General features: G+C 44.7%; 1 protein-coding gene and 2 pseudogenes across 4 annotated transcripts in view; all 3 read left to right on the forward strand.

Moving 5' to 3' along the window:
• Nucleotides 1-2,130: 2,130 nt before the first annotated feature.
• CGAS (cyclic GMP-AMP synthase) overlaps nt 2,131-19,572 on the forward strand; it is a 36,890-nt gene continuing 19,448 nt past the window's right edge. The window contains exons 1-2 of one of the 3 annotated variants that reach the window (XM_032275515.1): nt 2,131-2,997; nt 15,453-15,672. In XM_032275515.1, coding sequence (XP_032131406.1) covers nt 2,347-2,997; nt 15,453-15,672 — 871 coding nt within the window. In that variant the 5' untranslated portion in view covers nt 2,131-2,346. The remainder of the gene's footprint in view (nt 2,998-15,452; nt 15,673-19,572) is intronic. The other 2 variants (XM_032275513.1, XM_032275514.1) reach the window with 2 other exon arrangements.
• LOC116549734 lies at nt 4,451-6,311 on the forward strand (annotated as a pseudogene).
• On the forward strand, nt 8,764-12,337 carry LOC116549733 (annotated as a pseudogene). Its single transcript, XR_004268033.1, has 2 exons — nt 8,764-9,062; nt 10,659-12,337. The product of XR_004268033.1 is annotated as an adaptin ear-binding coat-associated protein 2-like (transcript).

Consider the following 19,572-nt stretch of genomic DNA (forward strand, 5'->3'; position numbering starts at 1 on the left):
AAAAAAAAAAAAAAAAAAAAAAAAAAAAAAGAACTAAAACAGATTTACATGAAAAAAACAAGCCCATTCAAAAGTGGGCAAAGGATATGAACAGACACTTTACAAAAGAAGACATATATGAGGCCAACAAACATATGAAAAAATGCTCATCATCACTGGTCATTAGAGAAATGCAAATCAAAACTACATTGAGATACCATCTCACGCCAGCTAGAATGGCGATCATTAAAAAATCTGGAGACAACAGATGTTGGAGAGGATGTGGAGAAATAGGAACACTTTTACACTGTTGGTGGGAGTGTAGATTAGTTCAACCATTGTGGAAGACAGTGGGGCGATTCCTCAAGGACCTAGAAATAGAAATTCCATTTGATCCAGCAATCCCATTACTGGGTATATATCCAAAGGATTATAAATCGTTCTACTCTAAGGACACATGCACACGAATGTTCATTGCAGCACTGTTTACAATAGCAAAGACCTGGAACCAATCCAAATGCCCATCAATGATAGACTGGACAGGGAAAATGTGGCACATATACACCATGGGATACTATGCAACCATAAAAAACGATGAGTTCGTGTCCTTTGTAGGGACATGGATGAACCTGGAAACCATCATTCTCAGCAAATTGACACAAGAACAGAAAATCAAACACTGCTTGTTCTCACTCATAGGTGGGTACTGAACAATGAGAATACATGGACACAGGGAGGGGAGCATCACACCCTGCAGTCTGTCGGGGGGAAATAGGGGAGGGACAGCGTGGGGTGGGGAGTTGGGGAGAGAGAGCATGGGGAGAAATTCCAGGTATAGGTGATGGGGAGGAAGGAAGCAAATCACACTGCCACGTGTGTACCTGTGCAACAATCTTGCATGTTCTTCATATGTACCCCAAAACCTAAAATGCAATTAAAAAAAGAAGAGCAAAATTCCATCTCCAAAAAAATAAAGAAAGAAAGAAAAAGTTTCCGTGGCAGGGCACAGTGGGTCATGCCACAATCCCAACACTTTTGAAGGCAGAAGCGGGGGGATTGCTTAAGCCTATTAGTTCAAGACTAGCCTGGCCAACATAGTGAGACCTCCCCATCTATATAAAAAATTAACAACAACAAAAAGCTGGGCATGGTGTTGGCACCTGTAGTCCCAGCTACTCCAGATGCTGAGGTGGGAGGATTGCTTAGCCTTGGCAGTGGAGGTTGCAGTGAGCAGAGATCTCACTACCCTAACTCAAAACAAAATTAAACAAAAACAATTTTTAATTCAAAGAGAAAATTCTCTTTCTTTCCTTTCTCTCTCTCTCTCTCTCTCTTTTTTTTTTAGGGAGTCTCCTTCTGTTGCCCAGGCTGGAGTGCAGTGGCGTGATCTCGGCTCACTGCAACCTCTGCCTCCTGGGTTCAAGCGGTTATCTGTCTCGGCCTCCCGAGTAGCTGGGACTACAGGCACACGCCACCATGCCCAGCTAATTTTTGTGTATTTAGTAGAGATGGGGTTTCACCATCTTGGTCAGGCTGGTCTCGAACTCTTGACCTCAAGTGATCCACCCACCTCAGCTTCAAAGTGCTGGGATTACAGGTGAGCTACAGTGAGCTACTGTGCCCTGTCTCTGTCAACTTTTTGTTTCATTTTATTCTATTTTTGAGACAGAGCCTTGCTCTGTTCCCCAGGCTGGAGTGCAGTGGCACGATCTCAGCTCACTGCAACCTTCACCTCCTGGGTTCAAGTCATTCTCCAACCCCAGCCTCCTGAGTAGCTGGAATTACAGGCGTGTCCCACGACACCTGGCTAATTTTTGTATTTTTAGTAGAGACGGGGTTTTGCCTTGTTGGCCAGGCTCGTGTGGAACTCCTGACCTCAGGTTATCCACCCGCCTCAGCCACCCAGATTGGTGGGATTACAGGTGTGAGCCACCGCGCACGGCCAACTTTTTAAAATTAAAATATTGTATTATTATCGTTGTTGTCATTAGTATTATTATTATTATAAGAGAGACAAGGCCTTGCTGGTTTGCCCATGCTGCTCTCAAACTGCTGAGCTCAAGACACCCGCCGGCCTCGGCCTGCCTACCGTATGCTGAGGTTACAGGCGTGAGTCACCGCGGCGGACCCTACCTCATTTTCTGAAGGCAGGGGCACGGATTGCCCTGGAGGGTGAGAAACGTCCACAGCTTTCTAGCTTCAGGAAAGGCCAACCCCTTCGTGGCATGGGCGTGTCTCCCAGCGACTTACCAGCCTGGGGTTCCTTCCCGCCAGTAGTGTTTCGTTTCCTACGGCCACTGCTGGCTCTTCCTCTCGCGGCCTTTTCCTGAAATTGATTCTTCTTTCGGTGAACAGAAAGCGCCAGCCATGCAGCCTCGGCACGGAAAGGCCACGCGGAGAGCTTCTGAGGCCACAGCCACCACTCTCGAGGCTTCTGCGCCAAGTGCCAGGGGCGCCCCAACGGACCCAAACGAGTCTCCGGCTGCCCCCGAAGCCGCCCGGCCCAACGCGGGAAAGTTCGGCCCCGCCAGAGAGTCGGCATCCCGGCAGAAGAAGGACGCCCAGGAGAGGCCGCCAGCCCGCGAGCTGGGTGCCCGCCCCAAGAAGGCCCCTCAGCCCGCCAAGGACGCGCGGCTCTCGGTCGCCACCAGCGCCGCTGGGGCGGTGGGGCGGGAGCCTCCCGCGGCTCCGGAGCCGGCTTTTTCCAGAGCTGGTTCTCGCCGCCCGAGGGGGGCGCGCTGCTCTGCGGAGCCCAGACCCCTGCCCGGGCCCTGGGACTTGCCCAGCCCCGGCCTGCCCGTCTCGGGCCTCATCCTCGGCCGAAGGGAGTCGGCGCCGCGGACCTGTAAGCTCCGGGCGGTTTTAGAGAAGTTAAGGCTCAGTCGCGAAGATGTCTCCACCGCGGCCACGGTGGTGAACAGCGTAGTGGACCAGCTGCTGCGCAGACTGCAGCAGTGCGAATCCGAGTTCAAAGGCGTGGAGCTGCTGCGCACCGGGAGCTACTATGAGCGCGTGAAGGTGAGCTACGCGGCGGCGCCGAGCCCCGCTCCTCTGCCTCCTCGCAGTCCGCAGTCCCTACCTCCCCCGGGTCGCGCCCCTCACTTCCCGTCCGAAGTAACTTAGACTCTTGCATGTGTTTCGGTAGCCTGTTCTAAGTAAAACGACAAACCGTTTGTTTATTCATCTACACAGGCAACTAGCAGATAACTAACAGGCACTGATTGCTGGCTAATTTGAAAACACAGCTACCGGGGGAGTCCAAGTGTGTGGGTTCATTCATGCAAGCTGACATGTATCGAGTTAACCGCGCTGTTTAATAGTGTGGACCTGAGGTCCCAGGTCAAATATCCAGTTGAGTAATTTGAAGTGGTCTGTGAAAAATTCCAAGGAGACATTTTCCTATGAGGAAGACCTCTTACTGCATAGAAAACATATCTTAAGTTTCTCTCCCCCTCTTCCTCTCCTGCTATTTTGTTTCTCCCCAGTTTCTTATGCAGAAATCATGGGAAGCTTACAGTGTAACGTTAAACAAACAAGAATATTCCCTACAGATACTACTAACAAGTATGCTTTCGAGATACACATTCCGTATAATTGCTTCCAAGTGTGTATTCCACAGCTCCATTTGTTTGTGGGTGACTGAGTCACTGAAGTAATAATTCCTGTGAAAGTTGAAAGTTTGGAAGCAGGTTTCTGACTGGAGCGTGTTTCCTGCCCAGCAACAGGTTTCCTCCCTCCCTCCCGCTCTTTCTCTCTCTCTCCCTCTTTCCCTCCCTCCCTCACTCTTTCTCTTTCTCACTGTCCCCCTTTCCCCCTCTCCCCCCCCCTCTGCCCCCCCCCCCCCCCCCCCCCCCTTTCTTTCACTCTTTTTGCCCAGGCTGCAGTACAGTGGCGGGATCTCGAGTTCACTGCAACCTCCGCCCCCCGGGTCCAAGCAATTCTCCCTCAGCCTCCAAAGTAGGTGGGATTACAAGCGCCTGTCAGCACGGGCGGCTAATTTCCGTATTTTTAGTAAAGACGGGGTTTCACCGTGTTGGCCAGGTTGGTCTTGAACTCTGACCTCAGGTGATCCGCCCCACTTGGCCTCCCCAAGTGCTGGAATTACAGGCGTGACCCACCGTGCCAGGCTCAGATTCTGTCTTCAGCATGATTCTTTTAATTAACTTTTATTTTTTAGCATCAGATATGTCTTTGATTGAGCATAATTCTTATTACGTATCAATTCAGTTCTATTCCTGTGTATGGAGGGTCCAAAGGAAAAAGAAAGTTAGTGGCGGCGGCGGGTCTCGGCGAGAAGGAGTTGAGAGACCGGAGTGCACTTGCGGAAAAGCCGCCGGGCCAGCGTGGTGGCTGGCGACACGCCAGCCACCGCCAGAGACTCAGGCCCTCGCTCGCCTCTCTCGGCCTTCCCATCTCGCTCAGCTCCGGGCCCGGGCTAGGAGGCCGGCTTGCGGGATTGAGTGGCCCGAGCTGAGGGTGCGGAGACCTAAGGGCGGCGACGACGACGACCGCGTTGACATCGGTGGTAACGACGGCCTCGGCAGGCGGGAAAGATGAAAGGTAGCCGGATCGAGCTGGGAGATGTGACACCACACAATATTAAACAGTTGAAAAGATTGAATCAGGTCATCTTTCCAGTCAACTACAATGACAAGTTCTGCAAGGATGTGCTGGAGTTAGCAAAACCTGTCTGTTTCAATGATATTGCTTTAGGCGCAGTATGCTGTAGAGTAGATCATTCACAGAATCAGAAGAGGCTTTACATCATGACACTAGGATGTCTGGCACCTTACCAAAGACTAGGAATAGGAACTAACCTCCACCTCCCGGGTCCAAACAATTCTCCCTCAGCCTCCAAAGTAGCCACCTACTTTGACAGGCGATTACAAGTGCCTGTCAGCACGGGGGGCTAATTTTTGTATTATTATTATTATTATTTTAAGATGGGGTTTCACCATGATGGCCAGGCTGGTCTTGAACTCCTGACCTCAGGTGATCCACCTACGTCGGCCTCCCAAAGTGCTGAGATTACAGGTGTAAGCCACCGCGCCCAGCAATTTTTGTATTTTTAGTAAAGATGGGGTTTCACCATGTTGGCCAGGCTGGTCTTGAACTCTGACCTCAGGTGATCAAGGATACCCCCTTGACCTACCCAAGTGCTGGAATTACAGGCATTAAATAATGTCTTAAACATCTGTGAAAAAGATGGTACTTTTGACAACATCTATCTGCTATCCAGATCAGCAACGAGTTGGCAATTGACTTCTACAGGAAGTTTGGCTTTGAGATTATTGAGACAAAGAACTACTCTAAGAGGATAGAGCCCGCAGATGCCCATGTGCTGCAGAAAAACCTCAAAGTCCCTTCTGGTCAGAATGCAGATGTGCGAAAGACAGACAACTGAACAAATTACAAATGAATTTTCTTGCACTCGCTTGTCATCAAATAAAAGAGAGTCCATTGATTCCCACATTTTCTTTTAAACCTTTTCTCCCTCCTTGTTCTTGTTTTTCCTTCTTCCTTTTGTTTCCTCTAAGAGTTTTAATACTTTCAAGGACTTAAAAAAAAAATCATGTTTGGATCATTTTCTCTCATTTTTGTGAGGTGGTTTGAAGGAAGGAAACTATAGATCTGTTTAATTTTGCAGTTAAAGTTAGATGGTCCTAAAAATTTAGTTGCCATATAATTTCAGATTTAATGTCCTGCTTTCACATTGAAGGGCACAGCCCACAAAATATTGCATATTTCAAAATACAAAAAGAAGCAGCAGCAATATCTTATTCTTTAATTCATAGACAAGTTGAGTGTTTGTGGTACTTTGGGTTTTTAAAGACTTTGTGGGATACTAATCCCTAGGCATTGCCTTCACTCCACCTTTAGTCCTTCTGAGCACTCTCTCAGCATTGGAACATGGTTATCCTTGTGAGAAATACTAAGGTTCTTTTGATTATTAAGAAGAGAAGCAATTATTTCTTCTCTTCTTGCGGGGCAGTTTGGTTTAGGTAGTGTTATACTTTTGTCTAAGTATTTGAGTTAAACTGCTTTTTTTGCTAATGAGTGGGCTGGTTGTTAGCAGGTTTGTTTTTCCTGCCGCTGATTGTTACTAGTGGCATTAACTTTTAGAATATGGGCTGGTGAGATTAATTTTTAAAAATATCCCAGCTAGAGATATGGCCTCTGACCTAAAGAAGTTTGTTGTGATTTAATTTTTTCCTCTGTTCCCTTTTATTCAGTAAACCCAAAAATAGTCTAACCTTAAAAATTGAGTTGATGTCCTTATAGGTCACTACCCCTAAATAAACCTGAAGCAGGTGTTTTCTCTTGAACATATTTAAAAATACCTAAAATGAAGCTTAGATGGACTGTGACATAATAAATGCAATTAATGTCATCCAGTGCCAGCTGTTAAAAGTGTGACCACTGAGCATTAGATTTTACAAGAAAAAAATATCTAGACAGTATTTTTCAGAATAACATAGCTGTGCTATTGCATATCTGTTGGAGAGCATCCCAGATTTGCTTACACTCTGATGCCTATGATATTGAGTTTAAGGATTTGGGGCAGGGATAATTGTTAAACGTATTGCTTCTATTCTTGGAAAAGCAGAAGTGTAAAACGTTAATAATACAAATGTCACTATGACCTCTACCACTTGGAGGATTAGTTTATGCCAGATCATTTCCTGGCACATCGGGAGTGGCTTTGACAGGTTGATAACTTTGTAAGATGGGAGACATCTGAAATATTTGTTTCCCCCTTGTAGTCCCATCTCCAACAGTTAGACATTTTCTCAGACTTCAAAATCATGCACAGGGCTTGAGCTTTCTGTCATTTGACTTTAAAAGGAAGTTTCATTCATAGTATATATCCTCTTATGTAAAATTTTGGCATAAAAGTCTCATTTCCAAATATGTTTTTTTTTTTTTTTTGAGACGGAAATTTCACTCATGTTACCCAGGCTGGAGTGCAGTGGCGCGATCTCGGCTCACCGCAACCTCCGCCTCCTGGGTTCAGGCAATTCTCCTGCCTCAGCCTCCTGAGTAGCTGGGATTACAGGCACGCACCACCATGCCCAGCTAATTTTTTGTATTTTTAGTAGAGACGGGGTTTCACCATGTTGACCAGGATGGTCTCGATCTCTTGACCTCGTGATTCACCCGCCTCGGCCTCCCAAAGTGCTGGGATTACAGGCTTGAGCCACCGCGCCCGGCCAAATATGTTAAATGACAAAATTATTTTATAAAATGTTTACGCATATTTATAACCTTAAGTTTTTGAGGATGTGAAAGTACAAAGTGCAGTAGACTTCAACAGTCTTAAGTGCCAAGAGTAATACAGAAAAAGAAGAGAGTTGATGAATGAGTTTATAGGATTCTAATCTTAAGATGGTAAAAATGCAGAAAGACCTTGCTCGTTTTAGGGGGTTGTTCGTTTCTTAAACAATCCATATCTAAGCTTAGAAGAAAAGTTTAGCATTAAGCACCTTTATCTTCATGGATAAGCTTCATCTTGCTCTTGCCAAGAGAAGAGTGCTTGAGTTACAGAAGGTGTAATTAGCTTGAAGAATACAGCAGCCTTTTTGTAAACTTCCCAGATATAAAAATGGACTTTGATACATAAATGGTTTTCTGAGATGATACTGCCTCTATTTCTATAACTATTTTACCTGGACTATCTAATCAGTCCTATGAGCGTGTCCCTAAATGTGGTTATTGAAAACTGAATAGCTGCCTCATGACACGTACATGTTATTTAAGAAGGAAAAAATATTAAATTTTGAATTGAGTGTGTAGGCTCCCTATCAATATAGAAAATTTCTTTTTCCACGCTAGTCAGTGGCTTAACCTAAATTGTAAATGTTTGTAAAAGGTTAATTGCCCTACATCAAACCTATATTAAATAATTTCACTCACTTATGGATGAGAATGTGGAAGAGGTAAAAAGCTGGGTACAACTTCATATGCCTGTGAGTCAGTAAAGATTGAACTAATGTCCCATGTTGAGCTGGTTATTTTGATATATGATAATAATTATCTTTGAGGTAGAACAATTCTGTTAGCTCGAAAATCACAGAATATATCCATCATATTTTTCGGTACAAATAGTTTTTACTGTGGGGCAAATAGGTTAAAATTACACTTTATGGTAGTTGCATTTAGGTTTTAAAGCAAAGAATCTGTAGAGAAATCTATGCATACATATATAGTTTGTCCAGGTTAATTTTCATTTGGGAGAAGTTCTGAAATACCTCTAAAGCAGTTTACTCATCAATTGAAAAGTCCTCCAAAAAGAGAACTATTGGGAAACCATGGTGTGTGGTGGTGGAAAAGAAAAGATCCCTCAGTTTTTTGGAGGGAATAACTTTAAAAAAAAAGAACAAAAAAAACTTAAATGGCTAAGTTTACTTGGTGCAGTTAAGAATTAAACTTGTGAGGAAGGGCCGGGCGCGGTGGCTCAAGCCTGTAATCCCAGCACTTTGGGAGGCCCAGGCGGGTGGATCACGAGGTCAAGAGATCGAGACCATCCATCCTGGTCAACATGGTGAAACCCCGTCTCTACTAAAAATACAAAAAATCAGCTGGGCATGGTGGCGCATGCCTGTAATCCCAGCTACTCAGGAGGCTGAGGCAGGAGAATTGCCTGAACCCGGGAGGCGGAGGTTGCAGTGAGCCGAGATCGCGCCATTGCACTCCAGCCTGGGTAACAAGAGTGAAACTCCGTCTCAAAAAAAAAAAAAACTTGTGAGGAAGGAGCCAGAAGTCCCTTGGGCTCCAGACGTCACGATGGTGGAGAGCGGGTAGGAGTCGGTGCTCTGTGACAAGCCTGACGTCCACATCTACCGCATCCCTCTGCGGGCTACCAACCGTGGCTACAGGGCTGTGGAGTGGCAGCTGGACCAGCCATCATGGAGTGGCCAGCTGAGGATCACTGCAAAGGGGCAGATGGCCTACATCAAGCTGGAGGACAGGTCCTCAGGGGAGCTCTTTGCTGGGGCCCCAGTGGATCAGTTTCCTGGCACAGCTGTGGAGAGCGTGACAGATCCCAGCAGGTACTTCATGATCCGCATTGAAGATGGAGACCGGCCTACACCTATGTCCTGAATGGTTTTGCCTAGATTTTCTTCTAGAGTTTTTATGGTGTTAGGTCTTATGTTTAAGTCTTTAATCCATCTGGAGTTCATTTTAGTGTAAGGCATCAGGAAGGGGTCCAGTTTCTGCTTTCTGCACATGGCTAGCCAGTTTTCCCAACACCATTTATTAAACAGGGAATCCTTTCCCCATTGTTTGTTTTTTTCAGGTTTGTCAAAGATTGGATGGTTGTAGATATGCTGTGTTGCCTCCGAGGCCTCTGTTCTGTTCCATTGGTCTATATCTCTGTTTTGGTACCAGTACCATGCTGTTTTGATTACTGTAGCCTTGTAGGATAGTTTGAAGTCTGGGAGTGTGATGCCTCCCGCTTTGTTCTTTTTGCTTAGAATTGACTTGGCTATGTGGGCTCTCTTTTGGTTCCATATGAAGTTTAAGGTGTTTTTTTCCAGTTCTGTGAAGAAGGTCACAGGCGTAGGCAAGGACTTCATGACCAAAACACCAAAAGCATTGGCAACAAAAGCCAAAATAGACAAATGGGACCTAATCAAACTCCACAGCTTCTGCACAGCAAAAGAAACAGTCATTAGAGTGAATCAGCAACCAACAGAATGGGAAAAAATTTTTGCAGTCTACCCATCTGACAAAGGGCTGATATCCAGAATTTACAAAGAACTAAAACAGATCTATAAGAAAAAAACAAACGAGCCCATTCAAAAGTGGGCAAAGGATATGAACAGACACTTTACAAAAGAAGACATACATTAGGCCAACAAACATATGAAAAAATGCTCATCATCACTGGTCATTAGAGAAATGCAAATCAAAACTACATTGAGATACCATCTCACGCCAGTTAGAATGGCGATCATTAAAAAATCTGGAGACAACAGATGCTGGAGAGGATGTGGAGAAATAGGAACACTTTTACACTGTTGGTGGGAGTGTAAATTAGTTCAACCATTGTGGAAGACAGTGTGGCAATTCCTCAAGGACCTAGAAATAGAAATTCCATTTGACCCAGCAATCCCATTACTGGGTATATATCCAAAGGATTATTATAAATCGTTCTACTATAAGGACACATGCACACGAATGTTCATTGCAGCACTGTTTACAATAGCAAAGACCTGGAACCAACCCAAATGCCCATCGATGATAGACTGGACAGGGAAAATGTGGTACATATACACCATGGAATATTATGCAGCCATCAAAAATGATGAGTTCATGTCCTTTGTAGGGACATGGATGAACCTGGAAACCATCATTCTCAGCAAACTGACACAAGAGCAGAAATTCAAACACCACATGTTCTCACTCATAGGCGGGTGTTGAACAATGAGAACATGGACACAGGGAGGGGAGCACTACACACTGGGGTCTGTTGGGGGGAAATGGAGGAGGGATGGGGGTGGGGAGGTGGGGAGAGATAGCATGGGGAGTAATGCCAGATATAGGGGAAGGGGAGGAAGGCAGCAAATCACACTGCCATGTGTGTACCTATGCAACAATCTTGCATGTTCTTCACATGTGCCCCAAAACCTAAAATGCAATAAAAAATAAAAATAAAAAAAAGAAGATGGAGACAGGCGACGGGCGTTTCTTGGAATTGGCCTTGGGACCAAGGTGATGCCTTTGACTTCAATGTTGCATTGCAGGATCATTTCAAGTGGGTAAAACAGTAGTGTGAATTTGCAAAACAAGCCCAGAACCCAGACCAAGGCCCCAAATTGGACCTGGGCTTCAAGGAGGTCCACACCATCAGGCTCAACATCGCAAACATGAAGAAGGAGGAAGGAGCAGCCAGGAATCCCCGAGCCCGGCCTGCCAGCACAGGAGGGTTGGGCTTGCTTCCCCCTCCCCCAGGGGGCAAAACCTTCACCCTCATCCCTCTCCCCGGGGAGCAGCTGTCGGTGGGGGGAATCCCTCGCCAAACCAGCAGTTGCTCCCAGTTCAGGAGATGCTTCTGTACCCTGGCCACAGCCCAAGCCTGCCAGCGCTGCCACCGCTGACATCTGGGGAGACTACCAAATCTACAGGATCAGCTCCCAGCCAGACCCATCCATGCTGGGTCCAGTTCTGACCTGAGCACAGTTTTTCCTCATGTGAGTTCTGGGAAGGAGCTCCCTCATCTGGGCCAAAGGAAGGAGATCGAAGCATGCCTCCACTGGCCTGTGTTTGGAGCATCAATCTCTCCTCTCTCCTTGCCTGGCTCTGTTGACAAACTGGGTATGTTTGGCAGTAAACTGGCATCGTGTCACACTGTTTCCTGGGATTCAATATGCAACCAGTACACAGGAGAAGAAAAGCTCCAGGAACCCTGTCCCCATCTGTCTTCCCATGTGTCCTCTTGACAGGAGAGAGACTCTGAGACTTCTTCTATCACAATGATGCATATTAAACACAAGCCCCCAAAGCAAAACAATGGGTTGAGTTTGCTGCCTGGATTCAGATCAGCCCTCCCCAGAGTCTGCAGGTGTCATGTGATCACTGTTCAGCTGGGGGCCTTCTTTACCCACACTAGCTATAGCCACTTCAGTCCATCTGTCCTCCAGAGGAGGGGTTCCTTCCTGATTTTTATCAGGTTTAGAGGCTATAGCTTGAACCTACAATCAGGAGGAAAATTGGAAGGATTTAGCAGCTTTTAAAAATGTTTAAATGTTTTGCTTTGCTAATATGCTGATCCGCACTAACTCATCTCTGCAAAAAGAACTGCTCCTTCAGTGTGCCCCAGCGTGGTCTCTGAAGGCATTCCTCACTGTCTTCAGGCAGCAGTGTTCATCTCTGGCCAGTTGTGTGGTTTCCATGTATTCTAGGCCAGTCAGACAACACAGAGCCAAGGTGGGTGCTGGAAGCCGGATGGAACAGTGTTGGGGCAGGACGGTGGAAGCTGTCGGCATGGAGCTGTAGGAGCCAACACTCCTGTCAGCTGGTGGCCCTCTGGGCTCACCGATTCACAACGCAGCTCCTGGCAGACTTGGGTTTCTCTCTGGTGGTTTCTAAAGTTCCTTGTCTGCAAACAACTTCTTTCTTTTCTCCTTCAGGAACTGTGAATGACTAGCAGAAGGAGCTCAATAAACTAGAAGCACAGGGTTGCTTGGATTACTGGCTTGTAAGAAATCTGAATGCACCTCTGAAATTCCTTTTATCAACTTACCTCTCAGTTGAAAGATTTCTTTTTTGAAGGGTCAAGACCATGAACTGAAAAAAGTGTTGGCTTTTTTGTGGGACCAGATTTTTAAGATAAAATAAATATTTTTACTTCTGTAAAAAAAAAAAAAAAAAAGGCCGGGCGCGGTGGCTCAAGCCTGTAATCCCAGCACTTTGGGAGGCAGAGGCGGGTGGATCACGAGGTCAAGAGATCGAGACCATCCTGGTCAACATGGTGAAACCTTGTCTCTACTAAAAATACAAAAAATTAGCTGGGCATGGTGGCGTGTGCCTGTAATCCCAGCTACTCAGGAGGCTGAGGCAGGAGAATTGCCTGAACCCAGGAGGCGGAGGTTGCGGTGAGCCGAGATCGCGCCATTGCACTCCAGCCTGGGTAACAAGAGCGAAACTCCGTCTCAAAAAAAAAAAAAGAATTAAACTTGTCAATTTTAACATTGCTGTTACATCTGAAATAATCCAGTGAGTCTCCTGCCTCAGCCTCTCGAGTACTGGGATTATATGTTGTTCTGGTTTAAAATAATAATAATAAAAAGAATGTTCTAGTTGGAATTAGAGAACAAAACATTCAGAAAACAGCTAAGTGCTGGGATTATAGCTGTGAGCCACTGCGCCTGGCCTCTTCTCCCATATTGATGTTCCTAGTAAAGTAAGAAAAACCTATAGAAGAAAATATTGCTTCTGTTTTATTTACTGTTATCATTTTGATGTGGAGGTTACAGTGAGACAAGATTACATCACTGCATTCCATCTGGGTGACAGAGCAAGACTTCATCTCAAAAAAAGTTTTAGATAAAACAAATTTCACTGAATTTCTTTTTATTGACATAATTTTTAAAAACAAAGTGGTACTTGGCCGGGCATGGTGGCTCACGCTTGTAATCCAAGCACTTTGCAGGCCAAGGTGGGCAGATCACCTAAGGTCGAGAGTTCAAGACCAGCCTGACCAACATTTTGAAACCCTGTCTTTTTTTTTTTTTTTTTTTAAAAAAGGAAAACAAAGTGGTACTGAATGGAGGCTGCTTTCTGAATATTTTGTTCTCTAATTCCAACTAGTAACATTCTTTTTATTATTATTATTTTTAACCAGAGCAACACCCTCTACCTCCCAGGTTCAAGCGATTCTCCTAGCTGATGCAGCCATAAGATGAGAAAAAGAGAGATAAAATTGTTATGTGTAGATGACTTGATTGGTTTTATATATAAACTTCTAGAAGTAATTAGTAAATTAATAATTTGATATTAGTAAAAATATAAAAGCCAGGTGCATTGTTGTATTCTGATAGTCCCAGCTATTTGGGAGGCTGAGGTGTGAGAATCACTTCAGACCAGGAGTTTGAGGCTGCAGTGTACTATGATCTATCTGTGAATAGCCACTGTGCTCCAACCTGGAGACCCCATCTCTAAAAAACAAAAATTGAAAACTTTGGCCAGGCACAGTGGTTCACACCTATAATCCCCACACTTTGGGAGGCGGGCAGATCACTTGAGGTCAGGAGTGTGAGACCAGCCTGGCCAACATTGTGAAACCCTGTCTCTACTAAACATTCAGAAATTAGCTGGGCATGGTGGTGCATGCCTGTAATCCCAGCTACTCGAGAGGCTGAGGCAGGGGCATTGCTTGGATCCAGGAGGCAGAGGTTGCAATGAGTTGAGATTGTTCCATTACACTCCAGCCTCAGGGACAAGAGCAAAATTCTGTCTCAGAAAAAAAAATGAAACTTGAAAAACAATTTAAAAATCAAATATTCAGGAATAAATCTCACTAAAGATATTCAAAACTTAAAAACATAACTGAGTACATTTGAAGAGGAATTAAGTAATTGACACCTATGTCATGTTCCTTTTTTTCTCAAATTGATCTAGATTTAATATGATCTTAGTCTAAATCCCATCAGTTTTTTTTTTTTAATTAAACTGACAAACTGATTAAAAGGTTTTTTTTTTTTTGAGACTGAGTTTTACTCTTGCCCAGGTTGGAGTGAAGTGGCGTGATCTTGGCTCACTGCAACCTCCGTCTCCCAGGTTCAAGTGATTCTCCTGCCTCAGCCTCCCTAGTGGCTAGAATTACAGGTGCCTGCCACAACACCTGGCTAATTTTTGTATTTTTAGTAGAGACAGGGTTTCACCATTTTGGCCAGGCTGGTCTTGAACTCCTAACCTCAGGTGATCTGCCCACCTCAGCCTCCAAAAGTGCTGGGATTAAAGGTGTGAACCATTGCTCCTGGCCTGATTAAAAGATTTATATGGAAGTGCAATGGACGTAAAATAGGCAAGGAAATTGTAAAGGAAAAAATGTTGGAAGATTTACTCTACCAAAGAGCAAGACTTACCATAAAGCTAGTCTAATTAAGCAGGTATTATTGATGCAGTGATAGAAAAATAGGCCGTTTGAATAGAAAGTTCAGAAAGAATCCTGCACATGTAATTTAATATGGTATGCAAAATATGCAGCAGTGTAATTCATGGAAGAAGGGATGATTTTTTTTCAATGAATGGTGCTGAGTCAATTGGATATCTATATAGGAAAAACATGAACCTTGATTCCCTACCACATCATACACAAAAATTAATTAGAGGTGTGAGCCACTGCACCTGGCCTAAAATCATTTTTAGTTATACAAACAATGCTTGGTCATTGTAAAAATATTAATTGAATGTAGAACCTACAAAATGAAACCCGTAATACTCTTCCACCTCCTGCCAGCTCCAGTAGTCCCACTCCCAGAGGGTATATATATTGACATTATGCATCTTGCTTTTGAAAGTAAAGTTTTAAGTGAAAATTGAAAAAAATGGCCAGGCACGGTGGCTTATGCCTGTAAACCCAGCACTTTGGGAGGCTGAGGCAGGTGGATCACCTGAGGTCGGGAGTTTTGAGACCAGCCTGACTAATGTGGAGAAACCCCATCTCTACTAAAAATACAAAAAATTGCCCAGGCATGGTGGCACTTGCCTGTAATCCCAGCTACTCAGGAGGCTGAGGCAGGAGAATCTTTTGAACCCTGGAAGTGGAGGTTGCAGTGAGCCAAGATCGCGCTGTTGCACTCCAGCCTGGGCAACAAGAGTAAAACTCTATCTTAAAATAAATGAATGAATGAATGAATAAATAAATAAATAGAAAAATCCCTTTAAACAAACAAAAAAGTTCCAGTCATTTGGAAAATATTCATAAGCAAACATTTCAGTGCTATTTTTTTTTTACTGTTTCTTAGATTTCTGCACCTAATGAATTTGATGTCATGTTTAAACTGGAACTTCCCAGAATTCAACTAGAAGAATATTCCAACACTGGTGCATATTACTTTGTGAAATTCAAAAGAAATCCGAAAGAAAATCCTCTGAGACAATTTTTAGAAGATGAAATATTATCAGCTTCTAAGATGCTGTCTAAGTTTAGGAAAATCATTAAGGAAGAAATTAAAAACATGCAAGGTAAGATTTTTGCCTTTTGATTCTTTTTTTTTTTTTTTTTGAAATGGAGTTTCACTCTTATTACCCAGGCTGGAATGCAATGGCGTGATCTGTCTCACTGCAACCTCTGCCTCCCAAGGTTCAAGCAATTCTTCTGCCTGAGCCTCCAGAGTAGCTGGGATTTTACTGGCATGTGCCACCATGCTCAGCTATTTTGTATTTTCAGTAGAGATAGAGTTTCACCATGTTGGCCAGGCTGGTCTTAAACTCCTCACCTCAGGTGATCTGCCTGGCTCAAGCTTCCAAAGTACTGGGATTACAGGTGTGAGCCACTGTGGCAGGCCTGCCTTTTGACTCTTAAAGGTTTAATCATACCCACTAATTGCCAGTGTACACTCCTCTCCTGATGTTTCTTGACCTCTCTGAAGAAAAAAAAAGAAAAAACTACAGTAGAGAAGCCAAGAAATATCAGGAGAGGAATGTACATTGGCACTTAGTAGGTATGACTGTTCTCTCCGTCTAGAAACAACGCTCTGCTTTTCACTTAGTCTGCTGCTTGTGCCACTGGGTATATGTGCCTGCATAAAATTGATGAGATCCTCTTTAAAGCTCGTACTCTAATAGTATAATAATATACAACACAAATTGCAGTGAGTGCTCTGAAGGGAATAAACTAGGAAAAGTGATAGCAATTAGGGTAGAATAGGGTAGTGGAGCCAAGCCCTGAGGCAGGAAAAGGAGCTTGGCAAGATCTAGGAACAAAAAGAGACTTTTGCAGAAAAGGTGAAGTGACATGAAATGAAGCTGAAGAGGCAGTCAGGGACCAGATTCTGTACTGACTTGTAGACCCTGAAAAGGAGTTTAGATTTTATTTTATTTTATTTTTGAGACAGAGTCTTGCTCTGATGCCCAGGCTGGAGTGCAGTGGCATGATCTCAGCTCACTGCAGCCTCCACCTCCCGGGTTCAAGGGATTCTTCTGCCTCAGCCTCCCGAGTAGCTAGGATTACAGGCGCCCACTACCACACCTGGCTAATTGTTGTATTTTTAGTAGAAACGGGGTTTTGCCATTTTGGCCAGGCTGGTCTTGAACTCCTGACCTCGTGATACACCCACCTTGGCTTCTCAGTGTGCTGGGATTACAGGTGTGAGCCACCGAGCCTGGCCAAATTTTATTATCTGATCATTGAGAAGCCAGGTTTTCATCAGAGAATAATGCTTGGCTTTGAATTTTTAAATATTTACTCTGGCTTCTAAGGATAGATCTTACAAGAAGGCAACTAGGAAAATTAGAAAGAAAATGATGTAATAGTTCAGCTAAAAGATGGTGGCAATTTAGATGGGGTGGGAATAGGGTGCTGGGATTACAGCAGCAGGCAGGTCCAGGCTGTAGCAGCACTTGCATCTGGATTAAGTGTAGGGGGTAACAGAGAGGATTAAATTAAGACGCTTTCCAGGTTTCCTGATAGTGCATCTGGGTGGATTGATTGTGCCATTCTCTCAGATGGGAAGAACTGAGGAACAGCATATTTTGGAATATGAATTAAGTTATGTTACTGGCTTTGGATATGTTTGTTCATAGATGCCTGTGGTACATCAAAGTGGATGTGTTATGTGGTTGAATATAGGTTTGGAGTGCAAAGGATACATTTGGGCTGCAAGTAACATTTGGGAGTCGTCATCATATAGGTGGCATTGGGAATAGAAGAAATATCTAGGCAGAGAGTGTAGATTCATTGATCCGTCAATTTAATCAATAATCGTTGATTATCTAATGTGCAGGTATTCAGGTTATTTAGGATTAATTAGTGAACAAATAGATGAAGACCTCTACCCTTCCGTACTTTATAATTTTTGCAACCACAGACATACAATTAGTAACAAATGGAAATTATGATTATCTTTTTTTTTTTTTAAGAGGCGGGGTTTCATTATATTGGCCAAGCTGGTCTTGAACTCCTGACCTCAAGTGGTCCACCCATCTTGTCCTCCCAAAGTGCTGGGATTACAGGCATGAGCCACCGCACCCAGCTGATTATCTTGTGTAGTAGATAGTAGTAAGTGCTGTTGTGAAAAAGTATAGCAAAGAGAGGGATCAGGAATGTGGGAGATGGAAGTGGGAATTTGCAATGTTAAGTAGAGTGGTAAGAACAGAATTCCATTAGAGTTTGGGAAGCAGAGAATGAACAAAAGGAGAATACAAGTGTTTTGTTGCAATGGAGACGGCATGTGTAGGCTGCTCTAGAAAGTTCTGTCTGGGCTGAGTGTGGTGTCTCAGCACTTTGGGAGGCTGAGGCAGAAGAATCACTTAAGCCCAGGAGTTCAAGACCAGCCTGGGCAACAAAGTGAGAGTCCATCTCTACAAAAATATTTTAAAAATTAGCCAGAGATGGTGTCATGCGCCTGTGTTCCTGGCTACATACGATGCTGAAGCAAGAGGATTGCTTCAGCCTAGGAGGTGGAGGCTGCAGTGAGCCATGTGCATGCTACTGCACTCCAGCCTGGGTGACAGAGTGGGACCCTGTCTCAAAAAGAAAAAAAAAAAAAGTTTGGGATGGAAGGAAGCAGAAAGATGGGTGAGTATGGAAAGGAGGCAGATGTGGGTTGAAAGGAGAGGTATACACTGTAACCCTTTGTATGAATTTCAGAATGATCCAGCAGGGAGGGAGAGATGGCTGATGCAGGATAGGGAATAGTTGAAGAGCAAGGTACTTGAGAAGTTGAGAAGGAAGGGATTCAGAGACCACGTGCAGAGGTGGCCTTTGGAAGGTAGATAGAGGGCCAGGCCCAGTGGCTCATGCCTGTAATCCCAGCACTTTGGGAAGCCAAGATGGGCAGATTATTTGAGTTCACGAGTTCGAGACCAGCCTGGCCAACATAGTGAAACTCTGTCTCTACTAAAAATAGAAAAATTAGCCAGGCAAGGTAGCACAGGCCTGTAATCCCATCTACTCAGGAGGCTGAGGCAGGACAATCACTTGAACCTGGGAGATGAAGGTTGCAGTGAGCCGAGATCACGCCACTGCACTCCATCCAGCCTGGGCAACAGAGCGAGACTTCATCTCATAAAAAGAAAGGTAGATGGACACTTACCTCCTCAGTGGTAACAGGAGAGGTGGCCAGGTTTGGGTAAGAGGTGGCCAGGTTTGCAGATTTTTCGTTTTATATATATATATATATATATATATTTTTTTTTTTTTTTTTTTAAAAAAGACGGGGTTTCACCATGTTGGTCAGGCTGGTCTTGAACTCCCGACCTCACGTGATCCACCAGTCATGGCCTCCAAAGCGCTTGGATTACAGGCGTGAGCCACCATGCCCCGCCTCTTTTTTTTTTTTTTTTGAGACAGAGTTTTGCACTCCCAGGCTGGAGTGCAATGGTGCAATCTTGGCTCACCGCAACCTCAGCCTCCCGGGTTCAAGCAATTCTCCTGCCTCAGCCACCCAAGTAGCTGGGATTACAGGCATGTGCCACCATGCCCGGCTAATTTTTTGTATTTTTAGTAGAGATGGGGTTTCACCGTGTTGGCCAGGATGGTCTCGATCTGTTGACCTCCTGATCCACCCACCTTGGCCTCCCAAAGTGCTGGGATTACAGGCGTGAACCAACCACACCTGGCCCAGTTTGCAGATTTTTCTAGCAATTTCGCTACTGTGCTCTACTTCCTCACTTTGGAAGTCTTATCTGAGAGTAGCGGTCTTTACTGCTCATACACCCCCAACTCCCAAAACTGTCTGAATTTCTGACAATGGCCACCTACCCGGTAGCCATCTCCACTTGAGTGTCCCACAGGCACCTAGACCTCATTGTGTCTCATGAAGTTCAACTTGGCCCAATCCTTCTTCTTCCGCCTTATTCTGTTTTGGGGAATGGAACCAACATCAGCCATTTCCTAGGCCAAGATCCTGGGATGGCATCCCA

Source organism: Sapajus apella, unplaced genomic scaffold (genome assembly GCF_009761245.1).
Source record: "Sapajus apella isolate SASKATOON/1434 unplaced genomic scaffold, GSC_monkey_1.0 scaffold6, whole genome shotgun sequence".
NCBI lineage: Eukaryota > Metazoa > Chordata > Mammalia > Primates > Cebidae > Sapajus > Sapajus apella.